At 39.0% G+C, this 21,777-nt stretch overlaps 1 protein-coding gene across 14 annotated transcripts in view; it reads right to left on the minus strand.

Annotated features, from left to right (window-relative positions):
• PARD3 (par-3 family cell polarity regulator) overlaps positions 1-21,777 on the minus strand; it is a 466,403-nt gene that overhangs the window by 301,235 nt on the left and 143,391 nt on the right. For all 14 annotated transcript variants that reach the window (XM_054191470.1, XM_054191469.1, XM_054191468.1 and 11 more), the window contains exon 3: positions 7,414-7,594. In XM_054191470.1, the coding sequence (XP_054047445.1) occupies positions 7,414-7,594 (181 nt within the window). The remainder of the gene's footprint in view (positions 1-7,413; positions 7,595-21,777) is intronic.

A 21,777-nucleotide genomic window follows, 5' to 3' on the forward strand; every position in this document is an offset into this window, starting at 1 on the left:
TATGTCAGTAATCAACCCCCCAGAGACCAACGCTGTTGCCTCAAAGCAAAGCAAAATGCGACCGGGATACCAGTTACTCCCGCGGACTGGTAGTTCTGGATATTAATGATGCCTTGAAGCATACTGTTTTATCACAATTCAGAAGTACCACCTATAAATACTGCATGAGGTTTTTAGAAACTGTTGAATAAAAAAAAGTGTAACATGTACACATGCCTCCATAAAGTAAAAAATCTCAGAGTGGTTGCGTGTACTGTGAAAAAGCATTCCCTGCTCATTTCAGATTCACGTTCCTTTGCCTTCACTGCGCTCCTTCTTGTTTGTTTACAACGAAATAACAAGAAATAGAGGAGTAATCAAGAAATTATCTATAGAAAGAGTTATTAAACTTACTGATACATGTGTGTTGACCAACTCTTTCAATAAACAAACAGCTTTATCACAACAGGATTAAACCCATGATACCACAATGCAATGGAATTGTGCAGCTACACTGTAATGTGTGACTGGATAAAATGGCATAACATTTTTGCGTACATAAAAACACAGTTCCCTTAAGGAAAACGTTACCTTTCATTTAAAGTAGGGGAAAATAAAACCCAGCAACACCAACACCACCACACATGCATATCAAAACATTCTGAGAATACAGCTGTGATTTCCATAATAGCTTCTTGTTCAAGTGATCATTAAATCTATTTAAGATGTCAAATTTAGACTAATATCCAAACCTGACTTCTTAAACTATTCAAATTCAATACTTCACATCTTCATAACCCTTCCTTATTATCTCTCTTGTACTACATTGTGTAGGTATGGTAAAAAATACCACCAGGTATCAGATACAATACCATCTTTTTATTACTCCCCATTATCTGTACTCAAAGATAGAAGCCCTCACTGTATGGAATGACATCTCGAAATGTCTCATTACTTAGGTTTCCTCTAGAGTTCTAAAATTCTTTACTTTATTGGTTTCAGTGATTTTTTTTTAATCCTACTAGAAGCTAGAGTATTTTGCTTGATGGTGTACTGAGAAGATTGAAGATATTAAAGGTTAATTTAGAAACTTAAGCAGTTTAAAATCCGTTTGTTTTTACAAACGTGTCACGGCCTCATCAAAAACACATGGTTTTTAAACCGCTCAACAATCCCAAATTAACAGCAGAGATCTATGCTTGGAGAAAACACCAACTGGAGATCACTCAAGTCAGAACTGTGCTGTGGAAAGAACAAATTTAGCCTCATGGAAGAAAGCAGCACCTGGTACTGATTTCTTGATTCAATAACTCTGGCTTTGAAACAATCACATCCTTGATAGAGCTACAGGGATATATGTGATAAGAACTCCTGAACGGCAAGAGCACCAGAAGGTGAGGAAACAGACTTTGCTAAATCTCCTCCTCAAACTCTGATGCATGAGAAACCTTCCTTATTCACCTGCCAACAGCTCGGTGCAAGCCTCAAGTTCGGGGTTCTTTTCCTTTTATCTGACATGGTAAAGGAAACATCTGAGAACCTGGCAAGGAAGCAAAAGTGGGAACATTGGTTAGGAAATCTTTTGGATTTCATTCCTGGAACTGCACTGGAATGACGGGCACCCGAACACCGACTGGTCGCCGATGAAGGCTCCTGACCAAGGAGACTCACATCATGGAAAGCTGACCTGACCCAAAGCTCGGTGGAGCTAGTGGAAAACCTCCCATTGACTTTAGCAGGCATTGCCTCTAAAGCCATAATCTTTCATTATAAATGTGGATGACTTTATCTACATTTTGTAAGCAGCTATTTAACCCTAGAGATAACTCCAGCTGATAAAGCTCCAAACATCTGTTTTTTGATGAACTCATCTTTCTCTTCCTCCCTCTTCTAATCTCTTGCTTCCTTAGTTCTTCAACACTTGAAAATGACTTTATTTCCATATATAAAACTGACTCACGGTTGAATGAGGACTCAAAGAGATACAAACAAGAATGAAAAAGTTTGGCCATATGTGGGAAAGAATGCCGAAACCATCGTCATTTTTGAAACCAGGACAGATATGAACTCACCTCTGCAGTTCTTTGCCGACATATTAACATGCAGTGTCCCAAACCTTTAAACAAAGGCACTTAGAAATATTAACAAATTAATTCTGAGAATATGCATTTGGGACTCTAGATAAATACTTGTATGAAATCAGTGAAGTGCCATATTTAAAACAGCAATTTTAAAGTACTTGAAATTCACACACTTATTTATGCACTCACACCTTTAACTGGTTTGCGTAGTATTGGATTTTTTGAACACTCAAATTGTGAGATGCTAAGAAAAAGACATATACGTATTTAAAACAGATGCCAGAAGTGGCTCACCCGTGGTTACCAAACAACCCAACGGCTTTGCCAGGAACAGGACAGATCTGCCACCACCAGCTGGCTGCCTTCCTGCCTTACAGCACAGCACATGGCACCGCTCAGCAACGCGCAGAACACACCTCTGAACCATTCCCACAAAGACTTGCTTGTTACATGAGGTGTAAAAATGTTTTTTAGGCCTCCAGGTTACCAAAAATGGCCTTTCCCCAGGAAATGCCAACTGCCCTTCTCTTAGCAGACATGGAGAATGAGAAAAAACGAATACATTTGAAGCCTTGGACCCTATCAGTTTTTATCTTTTCTTAACTAAATGAACCAGTCCTTCCAACACGTGGTCATAGTCTCCAGTGCATCTTACTCTTGTTGCTCTCTTTCAGCTTTCTCCAACTTATTTACAATTGCTCCAAGTCTGTCACCTCAGCTCGTCACTTCAGCTACAGTCTTCCTGCTCACAGCTACTTCAGTGAGCCCACAACAGTACTCGCCTTTGATCCTTTGATGGAAGAGCATAATGCCCAGATGCACCATAATAATGCGCTACAATGCCCAGAACCTTCTGGCTGTTCACTAGGATTGCACTGCAAACTACTTTTTTCTTTCTAGATGCAGTGACTGTGCACACCTCACTGATTTCAAAACAGTTTATAAATGTATGAAGAGAATGCTGAACTGAAACCTTGACATCCAAAGTGCCTGAAACTCCATCTTAGCTTTTTATGCAATACTCTATATACCAGTTCAGATTTATTAAAATACTGAACAGTCCTTAACCTAAGAGAGCCCTCAGGAGCTATACTTGATATGTCCTACTAATTTGCCAGTGAACTACTAAAAACTACTCTGAGGGCGCAGAGAGATCCACACATTCAAATGCAAGCAAGGTCGTGAACTTCAGTATCTCAACAAATTCACAGCCAGAGTCTGCATGCATGCTCTCACCTGTGAGAAATAAACTTGCTGCTTATTGCAGGGTAAGGGCACGCATGCACACAGGGAACCTTAGAGCAACAGCCACGCTGCTGGGTCAACAAGGACGTAAGATGCAACAAGTTCTTTGCTCCTCTGCACTTTTAGTACATCTTCACAGCCAGCTGCGCACTCGCTTCTTATCATTCTCATCTAGACCAGGGTTTTTTCCTGCTTCTGTGACCAGAATATGAAACCGATGCTCAGAGTCCTACTAAAATATGTAACAGAGATCACTTGAGCAAAGACATCACTGAAGTGCACCATTTCCAGCTAGCTCTTCATCATTTAAGAAATGACGAAGAAAATAGACTTCTCTGGCCAGCGTTTCGGGGAGATGTTTACTCTCCAGCCTTTAGGAGAACCTTACAATTACCCCATATCTCCTTTCAAAGGAACTGACGCACCTACCAAAGGCATCCTGAAAACAAAAGCAGCAGTCTGGTAAAAGGCACCGCCAGCTGGTCTGTGTCACACTGCCACAAACCGTACACTACTAAACCATGCTGGGAAGCTGCACGTGCACAACGTTGTGCTTGCACAACAGTCCACTAAATATTTCGCTATGAACATCATTTGCTTTTACAAATAATAGCTTCAAGAAGCAAACAATGTAATTTTATTATTTCGAGTCACAGAATTACACGGTAACTTCAGAGGTTGGATGAGATCTCTGCAGGTCATTTGGTCCAACGCCTCCACACAAAATAGGACCAGCTAGATCAGGTTGCCCAGGGCCACGTTCGGTCTCTGAGCAGCCTGTTTCGCTCTTGAGGTGAAAATTGTTTTCCTAATATCCACCTGGCATTTTCCTTGTTGCAACTTGTGTTTGTTGCCTCCAGCAATAACGTGTCCATGTGAGAAGAGTCTGGCTTTATCTTCTTGATACCCTCCCATTAAACAGCTAAAGGAAGCAAGAAAGATCTCCCAGCCCCCTCGCTCTTCTCTACTTTGGGCCAGGAAAAGAAAAAAAAAATAAAATAAAATAAAAAAATCAGTCCTCTAAACCTCTCTAAATATATTTTGCAAATAATGTTCTATATTAAAAATGCTTTTTAACTGTAACTGCTGAAATGTTCAGAGAGACCTGCAACATATAATCACACCAAGACCAAGAACTAAGACCTCCCTTGGTTATTTAACACAGCTAAATAACTTAAAAGGAAAAGCAGACAAAGAGATGACCCTTTTCACGATATCTCATGTAGCTGGAAAAGGGTTTTATTTACAATATTTAAATGCAGTACTGTGAAACAAACAACTTGGTTCACAGGCAGTGCACCCGCTGCTGAACTGTCACTGCCTGACATCCTGTCTTATCTGCCAAATTGCTCATTAGGTTTGGCAATTTTCACCTGCGCCTCCAGTTTATATTTCAGCGGGGAATAAACATCAGTCTGCTTTAACAATCTTCTGCAGTGAGCTTCCAACCTCTTCTCGGAAAGCACACAGGCACACACAAAAAACGCCTTGTGTACTGTATGCTTAGAAAAAAAATGCATCTCAACTGATGAAATACAACAAGAGGAAGTTTAACTTGGGTAACAGAAAAGCACTAAAAGGGAAAGAGCTAGGTAGGAAACATAAATAAACCAACTGCTAGTATCGACGAATTGTATTTTCACATTGCAAAACGACACAGGGGGTATGGGGCTGCCTCCTTTTTGTTTCCACATTTAGATAGGAAGATTCAATTTGACACAGCCCCCCACGTGCAAAGTACAGGCTGTGTTTGTGCATGGGAAAAGAGGGAATCCAGATGAATATTACTTTTCCAGCTGGACCTGATCTAGCTAACCTTTCCCTTGCTGGGAGAGGAGCGATGGCGTGATCTATAAACAAACAAAAGGGGTAGCATGGCAACCAGAACAAAGAGAGGAAAATCTCAGCAGGCCCTTAAGCCCCAGCCTAATGCACCGAGATGCTGCCTCCGAACGGAGCCCGCTCCATACCCCTCGGGTGCTGGTGAGCGGGAGCAGAATGGCACAAAGCTACGCTTCTGCCAGAGAACTGCTGAGAAACAAGAGCTCAGCTCGCGAGCAAAAAGCACCAGAGATGTAAAACAAAATGTCTAAAATGCTATAAACCAATTTCAGACGGAATACTGTTTTTCATTTGTTAGAAGTAAAATATTCACCGCCAACCCTGCAATTAGCTAGAAAATTACAATAATTACAGCAATTTTGTATCCCATCTCCAATCCAATTAATAGATATATGACCTTGTCAACATGTAATAATCAGGATCTGCATCTACCACAAAACTGGATGGGTTTTATTTGCTGAATAGAACTTACACAGTAAGAAGATAATTATTTGAAATACTGAGAATACCATTTGTATGCTATGCTTCACTTCACAAGTTATCAAGGAAATACAATAGGGATATTATTTCCATTTTCAATGTATATTTAAATGAAATTCTTGAAATAGGTATGTTTAATATGGGATAGTATTACTGGACTGGGATGCTAAGCCTGTGGTTTGGAACATTTAAAAAAAAAATACATCTAATTGTCAGTATTAAAAAAAAGCAATTGGCTAGACAAGAGGACATCTCTGATTTGTGATAACACATTTATGACAAATTGTTTCACCCATTTTATTTTTGCACGCTTTTATAAAAGTGTCAAAAGAGCTATAATTCTTAACAACAGTTTTAAGTCTTGTGCATTTCTATAGACCTTTGTATTGTAGGGTCTCAAAGCGCTTTTTGGCCATTTTAGCAATCAGTGAACTAGCTAAGAATTCCATGTATTTTCCAGAGTGACACCAAAGATAAGTGAGCTGTCCGATATATCACTGAATTTTATCTGTGCTATGCGATTTTGATGCACTAATACACCAGATGATCACACTCAGGAGAAAATGTATTTGCCTGCTCTAACCCCCTGAAGTCGAGAACCCAGGAGGACAGCTTTTTGGCTTATGCATGGAAATGAGATATGCATTAAGCAGTGGCATACCCTAGTGACAGCAAAACAGAAGGGTCCTGAAATTCCAGGATGCTTCTTTATTCTGCCATTAATCCTTTCCCTAATTTAATTCTGTGTTGCAATGAAGCATAGTTATAGCATGAAAAGATACACGTTCAAGTCTATGTAAGCTAATTGTTAAATGTGGTTCCCTTAATTTTATAGAAAACGCTCTTGTACAAAACCCCTCAAACTTAATATAGAGCTGTAACTTTTCCATTTGTGTTTTACCCGATTACTTAAACACAGATTTTATCCACTAAAAAAAACACCTTCAGAAAAGTAATCTCTTGGGCATTACAAATAGTTGTTTAAAATGCTATTATCTGTAGAATATCAAAGGTCTGACTGATAATGACTTCTGACAAGAATTTTCTGGAACGGAGTCACTACTTCAAAACTTCGGTGAGCCAAATGATAGACATTTTTGTAAGTGGGGCACAATGCTTTATCCAACATTGTCTTGTTTGCATGGTACTTTTAACAACAATGAAAATTACACACTAAGTTTCATTTGGTGATTCTTCTCCTTAGTAAGCTGAAATATTCAAAGATCCTGCCTGAGCAAGAACTGTGAATTCCTTCCTTTGTGGCTTTGCAACAAATCTTCCCCATGTTGAAATAAACAAAATAAAGCGATGTTCCTGGTTATGGTTTCTGGGTTTTAAAGTGTATTTTTGCAACCCAGTAAATGCACATATCAGCAGGTGTTTTTACGGAAAGGTGACAAGCATAACCTAGCAACATTGACAGGTTCAGCAGAAAGTGCTCCTATCTGTAGTTTCTTTTTACCCTTTTCTTCATTAGATGGAATAAAACTGGAAAACTGAAAATTGCATTTGGAAACTTTGCTGTGATTTTCAGTGTGAGGACAATTTTAAACTGGCAGCACAGAAGGAGCTTATTGTTCCTAAAAGCAGTTTATAAATAATTTATTAAAACAGAAAGGTTTGTTTACTTGCATGCAACAAGCATTTACGCAGTTTCTCAATTTTGATCAGCTTTTGATAAGGACAGATAATGAATCATATTCCCAGCAGCATGAATGGGTAACAGCACTTGGCATCCTTGTAAATTAAGATGAAACACGCTGAGATACCGAGAACGTTTACTTACTTGCACGAAGGACTGAAGGGGTGACCTCAATTTCACTTGTTGCTTGGTAAGGCTGAAAGGCCGACGCCGTGTTGGAGCCAAGCTCACTGCCAAAAATCTCCGGGCTTTGCGTCCCTGTCGAGCTGGCGCTGGTGCCGTCACCTCCATGGTGTGGATCTTGCTCATCAAACACAGCTACAAGCTGCAAATGACAATTTAATCTACCGTTAAAAATAAAAAAAACTTTCAACAACAAAGTGCCATTGTAGATCAGCATTTCATCACTTCTATCCACCAAAGAGCAAGAAACGTCTATCAGCAGAGACTCAGATCAATGCCTAGATCACAACATCATCAGCTCAAGGAAAGGCAGACATTAATTGGATAGTACAAAGGGTCAACAGCTCTGATGGGACACAAAACCCATCCCTGCGTGCCGCAGAGTGAATGGCACCAAGTCAGGAAAGGAAGGGTCGCACCTTCCCCAGCAAACCACTGCATCTTACCCAGAACTGCAGAAAACTACCCGAGTGCCGATCGATGCCCGTGCACTGGAATTTATCACCTGTGTTTTGAAACCTCTATATACATCATTACTAAAAAGTCAAATCATGAGCAAAACCACATTTTTACAGAATAAAAACATACAATGAGAAATATTGTTAATACACCTTGAAAGCTACAGGCAAAACATGAAGCCACCCTAGAGTGTTATAATCACTGCAAATTATCATCCATTAATCTATTATCTATTAATTTATTCTCTATTTATACAATTTAAGTTGTGGGCTTCCCTTGCAAAATTTCTTTCATCAAATTTTCAGAGATACTTCTCTTTTTGTTTACAATCAGCTTCTCCAAGATGAGCCTAAGAACTCAAACCCAATTTGAAACTTAGCCAAGTCAGTAATTTAATAAAGATTTACTAAATCAGTGTTCACCATTGCAAGGGAAATAGGAAAAACATCACAGTGTTTTTCGGTAAATCCAAGAAAATTTTTCCACTGTAAATGAAGGCTTTTATTTGAAACAAATAATTTATTCCAATTTATCTTCTATGACCTACTGAAAGGGAAAAGGCCAGCTCTTATACACATTTAATTTTAGAATTAATTTTCAAGATGAGTAAAAAAAGTGTTATGGATAACAGCATTCTGCAGCCTATAAATTAATCTATAATGTAATATTTGAAAGACATTTCCAAGAAAGCGTTACATTCTTCTGTCCAAATTGGTAGGGTAAATGGACCAAATCAACTTAAACCTACGCTGATCTCCACAATTGTTTATTTTGTTAGAACAACACTTAAAGCTTTGTATAAACTAAAGGAATCAGAGGTCACTTTCTCTTTTCTTTTCTTTTTTTTTTTTTTTAAGTGAATCTGGCATCATCTCATCCTACACATTTTAATATTAGTCCCTTTACTCAAATCTAGCTTACACAAACATCAGTAAAAAAATTTGAAAACCGCACTGTAAGCCCAAGTGGAAACCATTCGGGAATTCAGCTTTTGAAAGTACTTTCAGGCATTAACTTTTTTAACGAGTAGTTTTGAAATTGCATAGAGTAGCAAACTTCTGCCAGTAATTCCATACCTAATGCAAATTTAGGCTCTGGCATGCACCGACCAGAAAGAATGAACTGGTAATGGGTAAAACGTCCGTGCTCTCTCCAGTGCTATTTGAAAGGCAGGGAGCAGAAGGAAAACCAGGCTGGAGCTGCAGACAGCTAGAACATGCTTTTAACATACAGTTCATTATTTTACGCTTGAGAAATCTACACACAGGAAAGCAACAAAAGAGACGTGATAAAACCTAAAATGTCAGTAGCTCAAGAATATTGGAAATTTAATTTTTTAACACATTGTGAAATACCAATGCTGACATAAATTGAAGTGTTTTTCTCAAAAGAAGCAGACTTTACCACAACACTTTAACTATCTGTTTTATAACAAGCTAATTACCCATCTCCAGCAACTGAAAATAAATTAATCCACAAGTGAAGAGGTGCAAGGTATCAGAACAAAACACACACGATGTATTTAAGAATTCTAGGCATGAAACATCAAATCTTTTTCTCCTTTGCATGGCATGTATCAAGATAAATCCCCAAATTACATTCTGTTCCTTTGAGGCTGATTAAAAAGTATTACTCAATGCATGCTGCTGCAAGTATTTTTATATATATATATATATATATAAAAAATATATATATAATATATATGTAAAAAGGTATGTGCATATAAATCTCTATATATGTGTGTTGGTACTGTAAGTTGCCTCCGGCTTTTTGCCTATTCGAGACAGTCTACATCCTATGACTTCAGAACATCTGAAAACAAATGCTTCTCATTTCAAGCTTAGCTTTTGATCTTATGTATTTTAGCAGGTATTTGCCACTTTGACAGCATCAAACCTTCAAAAGGCTTCAGTTCTATTAAAAATCATACCAAGCTGTAACATTTTTGCATACAACATGTGAAGAAATACAAGCCATGTTAGTCTTCTCCAATTCTAATTAGCGTTACATTTTATTCTACAGTAGCAGGTTATAATTCAACCCGGGTTTGCATCAGCTCTGCTAGGCAGGTTAGGAAGTTCATTGTAAAACAGCGTTGCAAAGGTATGCTCGCTCCTCATAATGAGCTAGAAAGTCTTCGGGACTGGAAGACTTACTGTGAATAGACAGTGTTGGATCTTGATTTCCAGAGCTTGATATGCCACTCCATGGATGATGGTGAGCTCACAGGAAACAAGGACGGCCAGAACATCTTCCACTGTATTCTGATATCAAGCATTCAATTCTGATTTCTCCAACACATTTTATTTTAATCAAGGGCAATTCTTCAAGGATAAGGAGAGGACACACAGAAGTGTGTACTTTTGTACCTCTCGAGGCCCTGAAATCACAGCTCAACTACCATTTTTGCAGGAACAAGAAACAAAACAAAAATCATCAGAAGAGCCACCTTACGGCTACATAGAGCGAAGCCACCCGAGTGGGTCGCTGGGCCTACGAAGAAACCTTTGCAGCAGAAATCCACAGCAATAATATGCCAGGGAAACAAATGGCCTTTTAGCGAGATGCCAGTCATGTTTAAAGGCCAAAGACATGTTTTGGCAAACCATGGAGCACAGATTACTAGACCAGCTTTTATCAGCCCTAAAGTCAATGGTAAACCTATGGTATTTTGCTGGGCTTTAAATATGAGATTTACAAAGAGAGTAAAAAACAAAGATGACTATCTTTTCTGGAAACAACAGCATCTTTTCTGTAGAGAAACTGCTTCCATGTTGACTTTTTTTTTTTTTTTACTTAGAAATAAATGACTGAAATTACCATAACCACGCACAGTGTCAGTCTTCAAATGCAATGACCTGCATACTCCTTTCCAGAATCACTCTATGATTACTTCCAATACCTCACATGAGCTGTGCCTCCTGTTCTCTGTCCTTCAGTTTTAGATCTCATCACTTGCAGTGACCTGAGATACTCATCTATACCATCCATTCTTTGCAGAAGGGATCAGCAGAAGGGCTGAACAAACCATAACCATGCATGAAGAAAGCAGAAAATAGCTTGGGTCTTCAATATCAGGGCAATAATAGCGCTTCAAAAGATCCTTGACCAAAATTCAGTGAAAGTTGGAACCATTTGGCTTGTTTGAACCTTTTTTTTTTTTAAAAAAAAGACAAACCCACAGCCAAAGACCAAATTTCACATCAACAATAATAACAAATAATAATAGTAGCTGTTATAAGTTATCCACCCGCTATTCCATGGGACCTGAACTTGAATGCATCAAAGACCTGAAAATATGGTTAAATAGATTACAGCTGTGTTAATGACCGGCGGTAACAGAACACAGTATTTGCATTTTTCAATCACTGAACTAAAAATCTGGAAAACAGAAATAAAATCAAGTGGCAACAAACCACTTTGTCTTCTCAAAACAAATTTAGTAAGTGATAGGCTTAATTTATACTGGCATGTTTACATTTCTAATTATAATATGGCAAAAAGCAACGGAAAGGAGGTTTCAATACAGATCCACATTCTTCATCTGTGTAAGCTGCCACAGGAAGCATCATCAGTTTGAACAAGATAAGAATTTGGTAACCAGTGTAAGCACATACTAATTTTTCAAGAAAAAATGGAGTTTTAAATATTCAGTAGCACTTTCAAATATAAAGAGAGCAGCTTTGTTCAGATCACAACTTATGGAAAGGTTCATTCCATTTCAGCAATGGAATTAGAGTAAGTCCTTGAAAGGTCAATATGCATAAACAAAAATACTTCTATTTTTTAAACTCCAGGGCAAGAAATATAAGTAATCTTATGAATTATCAACAAAAGATATGACTTTTTTTAAAAGGGAACAACATTCAGTGTCTGACCAACGGCAATTTTTTTTAAATACAAGGAACTGCAGTAAAACTCAACAGTTACCCCACTGGTAAAAATCATACTTGTGATCCTTAGGATATTTTTAAGAGGTGTTTTTTTTATTGCTACCATCATTCTCTGAAGACCAAAAAAAAAAAAAAATAGGAGTACAGTTTAAAAACCAGCTACCAACTTGACACTCCTCTCTTAACTGATCAAGACTCTTTTTACAGCAAACAGAAAAAGAGGAAGCAACATAATTCAATCCTTTTTGCTAAATATACCAGCTTCATCAAACAAATGGCTTACAAAGAAATGATTCTACAGCCTGAGATATCAAACCAAAGTTTTACTGAGACGCCTTTGGCTGTGGCATGGCAGGAAGGCATTCCAGCAGGTAACTGCATTCAGCCCTCTATAGCACATCTGACTGACCTGCCACAACACCACAACACTGTACAGAATTAATTACACTCCAATCTTTAGTTCTTTCTGGAAGAGACACCAGGATGAGCTTCTCTATTGCTCTGTCTGGGACTCAACATATCATACTCGCCAGGTTATACTTAAATAAATAAAAAGCAAGAAGACTGATTTACTTTAATATTGACACAGCAGCAGCAGTCTGCATTCCAACATTAATTATTACAATTTCCGTCTATTCTAAGGTAATTAAAAATTAGTAAACACATATGCAGTCTTAATTAATTGACTAGATTAAGTACTCGAATGTTAATTAACTGGATTAAAAAACTATTCGTACCAGCAATGGTTGTTTACATTTTCATTAAGTACTAAGACCATATAAAACAATCCATCACTATCAAATGGTGCTATCAGGTCATCTCCAGTACAAAACCAGAAATCCTCCACTTGACGGAAACTTCGTAAAGATAGAAACTTCTGGTGTATTTTTCCCCCCACTATGACAAGTAAGATTGTCAAAAAGATCACTTGAATTTTGCATATTCCTAACTATCTAACCAAAATTTGTTAATTCTTTTTTAATATTTATTGATGAATCTCATACTGGTCCATCAGCAGGCACCAGTGATGATTTCAGACATATTTTAACGTCAGTTAGGATTACAGCTCTATTCTGTTGCTAGATAGCCAGCAAGTGAAATTCTGGTTTTCGCATCCTCTGGTCTTTGCATCCTCTGCGCTTCTTGTTTGCTCTTTTTAACAAAGAGTGAACCTGAAATCACTTATCTTTTTTAATGATTAGGAGACATTTTAAATATCTGGTTTCTTCTCACCAGAAGGACACTTAGCAGATAATTTCATACAAGGACATTCCCAACTTTTTCCACTGTTCAGTGACCAATTGCTCGGTAGTTGATCCGTTGAGCAACCAGAAGCATCTCGATTCTGCTGGCTGAACCGTGCACTTCCCCTCCTGGCCCATACAACAGCTTCCAGATGTGGTCTTCCCTTGCACAGCTGCTGTGCTCTTCTGGCATTTGTACTGCACATCTTCTCCTGCAGGACGGCCATTCGTGTATGAAACTGCCTTTCACACAAGGAATTATTCTTCTGCTTCCAGCAGAACAGAGAGCATAGACCTCCTGAGGCAGCTCTGAGTGATGGAGCAGCTCAACACCCACCTCCAGTGAGGCGCCCACGCTGGCAAGGATTCTAGTTCTCAGTTCATGCTTAATAACTGAATAAATAACTTTTTCACAGGAGACTGTGGTCCTTGAAAAGAGAGATTTTGATGGTCCAAATGAGATTCTAAATTAGCCTGGTCAATATATCTCCACCTAAAATAGCTACTTCCAAGCATCTCCTTTAAACCCTGATGCCAGAGGGTTAAGCCCAGCCCTGTCCTGCAGTCCCAACCTACAGGTCCCTGTCTGCACACACGTTCTGACAGACACCTGGATCTGCTGATGTGAGAGACTGCAGTCACTCTCAGAGCACTGCCATACACTTTCAGACATGTGCAGCAAGCATCTGGAAAGAGAACATGGAGGAGGCTGGCAGCAAATTTAAACGCGAGCATCACTGGCGTCCTTTCCTCAGCAAAAAACTTTTCTAGGCTTAAGCAAGCCCACACAGCAAACCTGCAAGGCAACCGCAGAACTGACCACACATTTCCTCTGCAATGAGCACAACCAAAGCAGATTGCAAGAGAATATACGCAGTTTTCTACAGTAAGTCTTCAGGGTTGGCAAAAACCAGGTGTACCCAAAGCAGCCTGCATATTACTCAGTCCACGTTACAATGCGGAACCAAAGAGTCCTTGTTTAACAAGGCCCAGCTGTAAATCAAATTTCAGCTAATAGCACCTCAGACTCCAAAACATCCTGAAATACAAGTTCCTTGTGAATGAACAGATGACTATAAGAGAAAAAAAACATAAATTAGAGAAAATAATTAGCAAAGGAGTAGCCAATTATTATTTAGATATGAAATAAACTAAATATGAAAACAATTTCTAGGCTTTCTGAACTGACTTTAATAGCCCCACAGCAGACCCAAATACTTATTATTCCTTGAGCTTCACTTTTCTACATGGCTCATTAAAAACCCATTTAAATATAACTACTGTCTCAATGAACTGGTAAGAGGAAATAGAGAAAAAAATGGACATTTTCACAAATAACGCACTACTGCCCACAGACATAGAAAAAAAAAAGATCAATTAGCAAAAATAGCAGCATTTAAGGGCATTCTGTGCTATATGTGCAACCTGAGTGTCCCCTCAACAGACTCACAGACCACACAACATTTCAAAAGGAGAAAAAGGACAAGCAGTTTCCATTTCAGACAAACTGTAACACAAACAATAAACCTTTATAATTTCAAGAAAATCTTGACCTGTCCTAAATAATCAGCTGCAGTCACCAAGACAAAACTAGCTTTTCATAACAACTTTTCAAAGTAATGTAGCTAGAAAGGTGCCAAACAACCAATATTCTCATAACTTCACTGCATTATTGCTTTTGGAAAAATATGAAGGACATTTTAAGGGTCACATTCTACCATCGAATTAACACTTTGTATTAGATCTTCTGTGGATTATACAGAAGCGTAAACTCATGTAGAATCATAGGATAACCTGAACTGGAAGTCACCTCTGGAGATCATCTGGTCCAAGCCCTTGTTCAAATCAGGGTCAGTGAGAGGAGGCTGCTCGGGGCCACATCGAGTCAGTTTTTGAATAACCACGAGGATAGAGACTCCACAACTTCTCTTGGCAACCTCTCCCTGTGGTTGACCACTCTTGGTTTTCAGAAAAAAAACTTCCCTGTATCAAGTTGAAACTTCCCTTGTTGTAATTTGTGTCTGTTGCCCCTCACACTACTCCTGTGCATCTCAGAGAAGTCTAGCTCCGTCTTCTCCATACCTGATAGAGAGCAGCTATATCAAGAATGCCATGCCTTAGGTAACCGCATGGCCATCCAGCACCCTTGAAGGCCTCCCTTTCCCTGTGATGGTCTCCAGCCCCCTGACTCACCCTGGTGGCCTTTGGTTGGGTCAGTCACTTCTCCCACTCCGCTGGCTACAGGCTTGCTAATACAGCCCAGGATGGAGCTGGTTGTCTTTATCACAAGGGCACACTGCTGACTCACGTTCAGTGGGTTGTCCACCAGGTCTGTTCCTACCCAGGCAGTGGGCCCCCAGCCCATACTGATGCATGGAGTTATTCTAGCCCGTGGGCAGGACTCCGCATTTGCCTTTGCTGAACATAATTTGCCCCCCTCAAAACCCCATGATATAAAATAACCACTGCTGGAAAATACATCATAGGTCTCACTGAAAGTCATTCTCAAACCTGCTGACTAAGTAAATACCCTTGACTTTCAAAGCTCAACATATCAAGTTAAATCATATTTGCAAGATCAGAACTCATCTATTGATTCAAAAGACACTTTAATTTTACAGACAGTTTAAAAACCTTCTGCTTTCATGATTCCTTAAATCTAAGAAACCATTCTGAAGTAAATATACAAGCTTTTTATTAAAAACATTCCTTTTGATTATTCATTTCCTACAGCACTTTGATCTGAGAAATTCTAGAACCAATATTAAATTGCAATCTCATCTTCTCCCAGTAGGAATTAAATGCAGTTTTTAGGTACTATCCTGTAAGTTCCCAGACTATTAAATATATTTAAAATGCATTTAAAATTCTAAAATATTTAAAACATAGTAGTTTAATATTACATATATTTAAAAGACTTTTCCTCCCTTTTCCCCTCTATTGACGAGCAACAGACTAAAAGCAAGCATGACTATGCCACTGTGGAAAGTAATTTGTGTATATTCCGCCTGAAATGTTCCCTTCTTGACTTCCATGGGTTAAGTCATGCTGATGTTTAGACCAAAAAATAAGACAATAACTGAGCGGCGTTAGAAGTATTATGGGGGCTGTTACAGGTAGCTGCCACTAAGTTGCCTGTCAGGTTGGCTGGATTTGCTTTTTCACAACCTCAAACCTTGAATGTACCAGACATCCCACTTCTGCATAACGTACTGAATGAGACTCAAGCCGCCAGCCCTTGTGTGTGGCCCAACAGACACAGCACATACAGAGCACGCACAAACTGGTTATCCTGCAAAGTCCTTCTTCTGATCTACTTATCCAACTGAACCTACTGCATGGACACAACAAGTCCAACACCAGAGCTGGATCTTGGACTCCTTCACCAGATAGCTTCCATGGCCAAAAAAACCAGCTACCTTTGTCATCTCCTACAGACAGACAACCCAGCAGCCCTGTCCTGCGTGGCCAGAAGGCATTGCTGGCAGAAAGAGAAGTAGAAGAATTCTGCAGTTTTCTGAAGCTGACAGACACGGGGAGAAGGACATAGATGCCAGTAGGTGGGTTTCTTTTTGGTAGAGCATACTCACCTGGGCCAGGAACAGGTAGAAGCTCCAGTTTGTTACATTAACTCATGCTCCTGAATGCTGCATTTCTGCTGTTAGTTTTAACCGCGCTAAGGAAGGCTCCACAACCAGTATGAATTAGCTACTGATCCCAGCCTTCTCAATGGAGTTAACGACTGAATGCATTAATCAGCGCCAGTACCCACAGCTGTTAAGCTAAGTCCTGGAGAGAGTGTGGGCAGTGCCATCGCCGCACTCATCTCTAGGACGATGGGGGCAGCCGTGCAAAATCCAAAAAGCAGAAATGCTGCTGACACATCTCAGCATCTCAAATGCTGCAACAGTGGTTTGATTAAGATGATGGGGTAAGAGATTCCAGAGCTTGCAACTAAACACAAAACTACTCTAACACGAGACTGCAAGAATAGAGAAGAACATCCTCATTTCTTTTAAACAGTCTTTTTTTTTTCTCTGATGCTTCTCAGCAAAAATGGAGGTTTTACACTTAGAGAGAAGTTTGCTTTCCTCAGTTGCTACAGTCCCTCCACGCAGCAGGTACCAAAATGCTTAATTCCGCGCTCGTTTGGGCTATGAGAAGAGCTGGGAAAAATATCTCTGTCCTAAATTAGAAAGTTTTTCAATCACAGGTATTTTATCATTGGATTTTTGTAATGGGTTGTTTCTTCACCGACTCTTCCTTTGAAAGCATATAGAGTATAATGCTACCCTGTTATTTCCTTAAATCCTCAATTTATACGGAAAAGATTTCTTCCAAAATCCGTCTGTAAAAACAGCCCTCTTGTTCAAGGCTAAGGACATACTCTGCAAAATTACCACAATATATGATTTACGATGGTATCTTCTTAGCTCATTTTGAAAAGAAATAGGAAAAAAAAAAAATATCTGTCCTGGCTTTAAAGAGGTGCGTAAAGAAAACACAGTATCAGAAGAGAGAGTGCTGTGCTTGGAAAGTAGCAGGGACATATCTGAGCATGTGAATAAGCCAATTTCATCTCCTCCATTTTTGATCACTCAGCAAAAATTAATATATGTGAACCACACTGAGGACAATGTTGTTAATATTACTTTTATATTTTACACTTTTACATTTTACGTTTTTAGAGTGCACTATGAAAGTCTCCCTCCTTTCCTAAAAGGACAAGGCTCAAAAAGATACCCAGATTGTTCTCCATGCAGCTGAGCTTGTGGGTACGGGATGACTCTGCAGGTCAGCAAATTTCCAAGTCAACAGCATGGACCATCCAGGAGTTTGGTGTTTCATTTCTGCCACAGAGGTCAGCAGTTAAGCAGTGACGCTATGCAGTAAGTAATCCAGACACCGGGGTTATTAGAGGGGCTGGTGTCAGACAGCGAAATATATCGCTGAAATAAAGATGTATTAAATCTTAACAGTTGTCTCATCTGTCATTGGGAGCTGCAGTCCTTGAGTACCAAGAAAAAAATTGTTCCAGAAACCTCCAAAAAGACCAGGCTTTCCATTCCTGTTACAGGACCAAAACAGCAGCATTTAAAATATAAGACTTTCATTTCAGCTGAGGTACGAAAAGGTACCTAGTTAGTTAAAGCATAGGCCAATCTTTGCAAGCTTATTAAACTTCAAGAAAATAGATTTTGTAAAATACAGCTCTTCATTCTATATAGTGTGCTGTTCAGTGTAATTTGCATGCAAAAGCCAGGAGAATGTGATTAAAAATACCCATCTAGAGACACAGATGAAAAACTTCAAACATTTTCTGATTCCCTTCTGTTCCACTCATTATTTCAATACCTCACTACAACAAAGGAATAGATAACACTTGTCCTTGACATTAGCCTAAATTATCTTCGGTGTGCAATACAATACCTATTAAATTAGGCTTATTTTAAATCAACGTCAAGGTCTGTTCAAAAGGTAAAACTGTGTACCTTTTGCCTTTCATATAACACCTTATTTTTTCCCCCCAAGAAACTTTTCAGAGTTCTTAAGAACAACAAGATAGGTATGTTTTTTTTAACTACCATCATTACCTAGTATTAAAAATCTCAGAGAGAGACATCTACCTCTGGTATTTAAAAAATAATAAAAAAAAAAAATCTTGATTTTGTGCATAATGACAAAAATAATCAGCACATTAGGCAATAATTCATGCCTCCCTTTCTTTAAATAAGGCTCTAAAAAATTCTGAAAAGCAAACGACTGATTGTTCACTTGTGACTAACATTTTATATTCTTTTAAAATGTAACAATAGTGAAAACAATGCAACTTAACTTAGAGTCCATTAGGATTATCCTTACAAAACAAAGACTAAACGGTAGCAGTCCAACAGCACCAGGCTGATGGCAAGAAACACGTACTGGAAGATCTGTGGAGGTTGTCCCCCTCCAGGCACAGGGGACGTGACTCACCAGAATTATTAGGTGAACCTATGCCAGATTAGGAGCTCTGGTCTTAAGCAAAAGACACCCATTAGATAACATTTGATAGTCTACAAAGGGAGAGGATCCCAAAACTGCCATACTACGGTTCTTCCTAAACACCTTTAGGTTTTCTACAACCAAGAGGATTATAGTGATCTCTGTATGAAGAAAAAATAGCCTGGTGCATCCACATCCAGACAGATATCCATCTACTGTACACCATAATCTTCTAGAAGGAGATAGGGCCTGTGTATTTCCCACAAAACACCAAGTTAAACAACGTAGTAACTGAGCCCCGGGAACTCTCACTGAAATCCAATGCCAAAACCATTTTCAAAACGATCTGGAGCCACGTTTTCAACAATAATTTGGCAGATAAGGTTGCAGAAAGGCATTTCACTTCTTTTCTCCTCCTAAAATCATTAGAAATCAGATGCCAAGATATTTCTGAAACTCTGCTTTTAAAAGCTGCCTGGTGATTTTTCAGATCTGACCTCTAAATGCTCATGAAACCAAGCACAGGAAAAAACAATAAGCAGCAGGAAGAAATGGGGAGTAAGGAGGGAGGACCTCACAAGGGAACTAGCTGGTTAATATCATCACATCCATCTTTAAAGCACATTCACAGAAACAAAAGCACCTGACTCAGTGCGATGCAGGAATGAACTGTAAAGGAGATCTCTGATATTACTCTAATGATAGTTTGCATCAGTCCGTGACTCTTGTCTACTTGGTGCAGAAGCCTCCACCGCCTTACAGCACTCTCTCTTTACACAGGGACGCAGCACTTGAGCATTACAACCAAAGAGACAGGAACATAAATAGGGACTTTTGATGGAATTATACTCCTAAATCATTTAGCGTGAAAGCTTTAAAGACTCCAGCCTTATCTTCAGAACTCATTTTGAAAATTAAGTCCCTAAATCACTGTGGGAGCTGGGACCAATGCACCTACCATCACCTAGATCAATCTGAAAAACATTCTTAAAAGAGAGAGCCACGAAGAGAAATTATATTTGTATGCACAATCATTTCAAGCTACCAAACTCGGGAACACACCACCATTCTTACATTTTACCTTGCTCACCCCATATCCATGAATGCATTTCCCCAACACGCAATGTAAATGCCACCCAGCCTGGGGAAGGAGATACAAGCATTGCCAAAACTCATCCACTTCGATCTGCGGACAAGGACTGAACTGAGAACTTCAAAACAGATCCCTTCCATCCTGTAGATGCCCCAGTTCCTCCCCGTCTCCTCTGGGCTGACCTAGCCCTTTGTTTCTCCTCTTTTTTAAGGTTATAAGTAGCTGGCACTCCATACCAGGGCAGCAGGCCTGTCTCTGAAGCGTCTATATTATATTTCATAGTGAATTCAAATATTGTTGTAAGGTTATTAAAATCATTCATGATTTTATCTGTGCCAAATGGATCATTACACTGTCAACACTCATCTTTATTATGCAAAAATATGCAGAACTTAACATCTTTTGTTGAGCTGGCAAAACAGTATATTCACTAGTAACTCTATTTTTCATTAAATTTTGCACAAGGTTAAAGCGTGTGTGGAATCTGATTACCGAAGGCTCCATTGAGAAACATCACACAAAACAAGCTGTTTGACTTGTGCAGCAAAAGATTATTTATTTTAAACCTAGAAACAAATAAATTCTTCTGAGTAGCGCTCACTGAACTAATGGTGTTCTGATTCATTTATCGTTCCCTTTAATTTTTAGTACTATATATTCAAAAACCCTCCAAATCTTTCAGAACCCAACATTCCCTTTCAAACACCCTTAAAAATATAAAGAATTGAAGTCTCCAAGGGCCCAGCACAAAGAAAAGTTGCTTTTCTTTTTCAATAGCTGGGAGAAGCATGGCTATCTAAGTCCTTGAAAATCAGCACGTGTTTCAGGGGACTTTGTTGCTGAATTTCATTTCTTGGTAAATTATACAGAAAAATACAATCAAAGCAAATCAAAGAAGCACTCGCTTTGCTTCTACACTTGTGGCACAGTTAGATATTTCATTAAGCAAACTTCCATTCGAGTAAAATTTGGTGATTCTCTGCTGATTTGTGACTAATAAAATTATTGCTATTCTGCTTTAAAATATTTCCAGCTTAAAAATCTTTTAAGCAAAACAAAACTACAACCACAGCTGAAGGCAGCTTGAGGAAGCTTGCTTTGCTTCGCCTGGCAAAGGACAAGCGTGGGCCACCTCTGGAGGGAAGGGGAGAACAGCTGGGGTGGGAAGGCGAGAGGGGATGACATTAATACCAGGGAGAGTACTAGGGCAACTGGGGGTTAATGTTACTTGATTTTTTTTTTAAGTTGGGGGGTAAAGATTTAATTATTTTTTTCTTTTCACTCATTTTAAGTGTTCTATGCACACTTCACAATTCTGCTTAATGGAAACTCTCCATAGGCTCCAGGGCTACCTCCAATTTCACCTCTTAGTTTCCATTCCTCTCTAAACATCTTCTAGAAGTGAATTTGGTCTGGTTACCACTAGTATAAGAATAATTTCTTGGGAAGCTCCAGCCACCTTGAATGCCCTTCTGACTCCCTGTCTCATTAGGTCTTCATTTAATTCTTCTTTCTTTGTATTCCTCCTGCCAGACTTCATCTTTGCAATTGTATGAACTTTTGGAAAACCATTTTGGGGTGCAGTTTCTAGTTTGGCGCCACACAAAGCAGACGCATTGCATAAGGTTGACACAGGTAGCTGGGTAAATTATGC

The sequence above is a fragment of the Rissa tridactyla genome, chromosome 2, assembly GCF_028500815.1.
Source record: "Rissa tridactyla isolate bRisTri1 chromosome 2, bRisTri1.patW.cur.20221130, whole genome shotgun sequence".
In the NCBI taxonomy this organism is placed as follows: domain Eukaryota; kingdom Metazoa; phylum Chordata; class Aves; order Charadriiformes; family Laridae; genus Rissa; species Rissa tridactyla.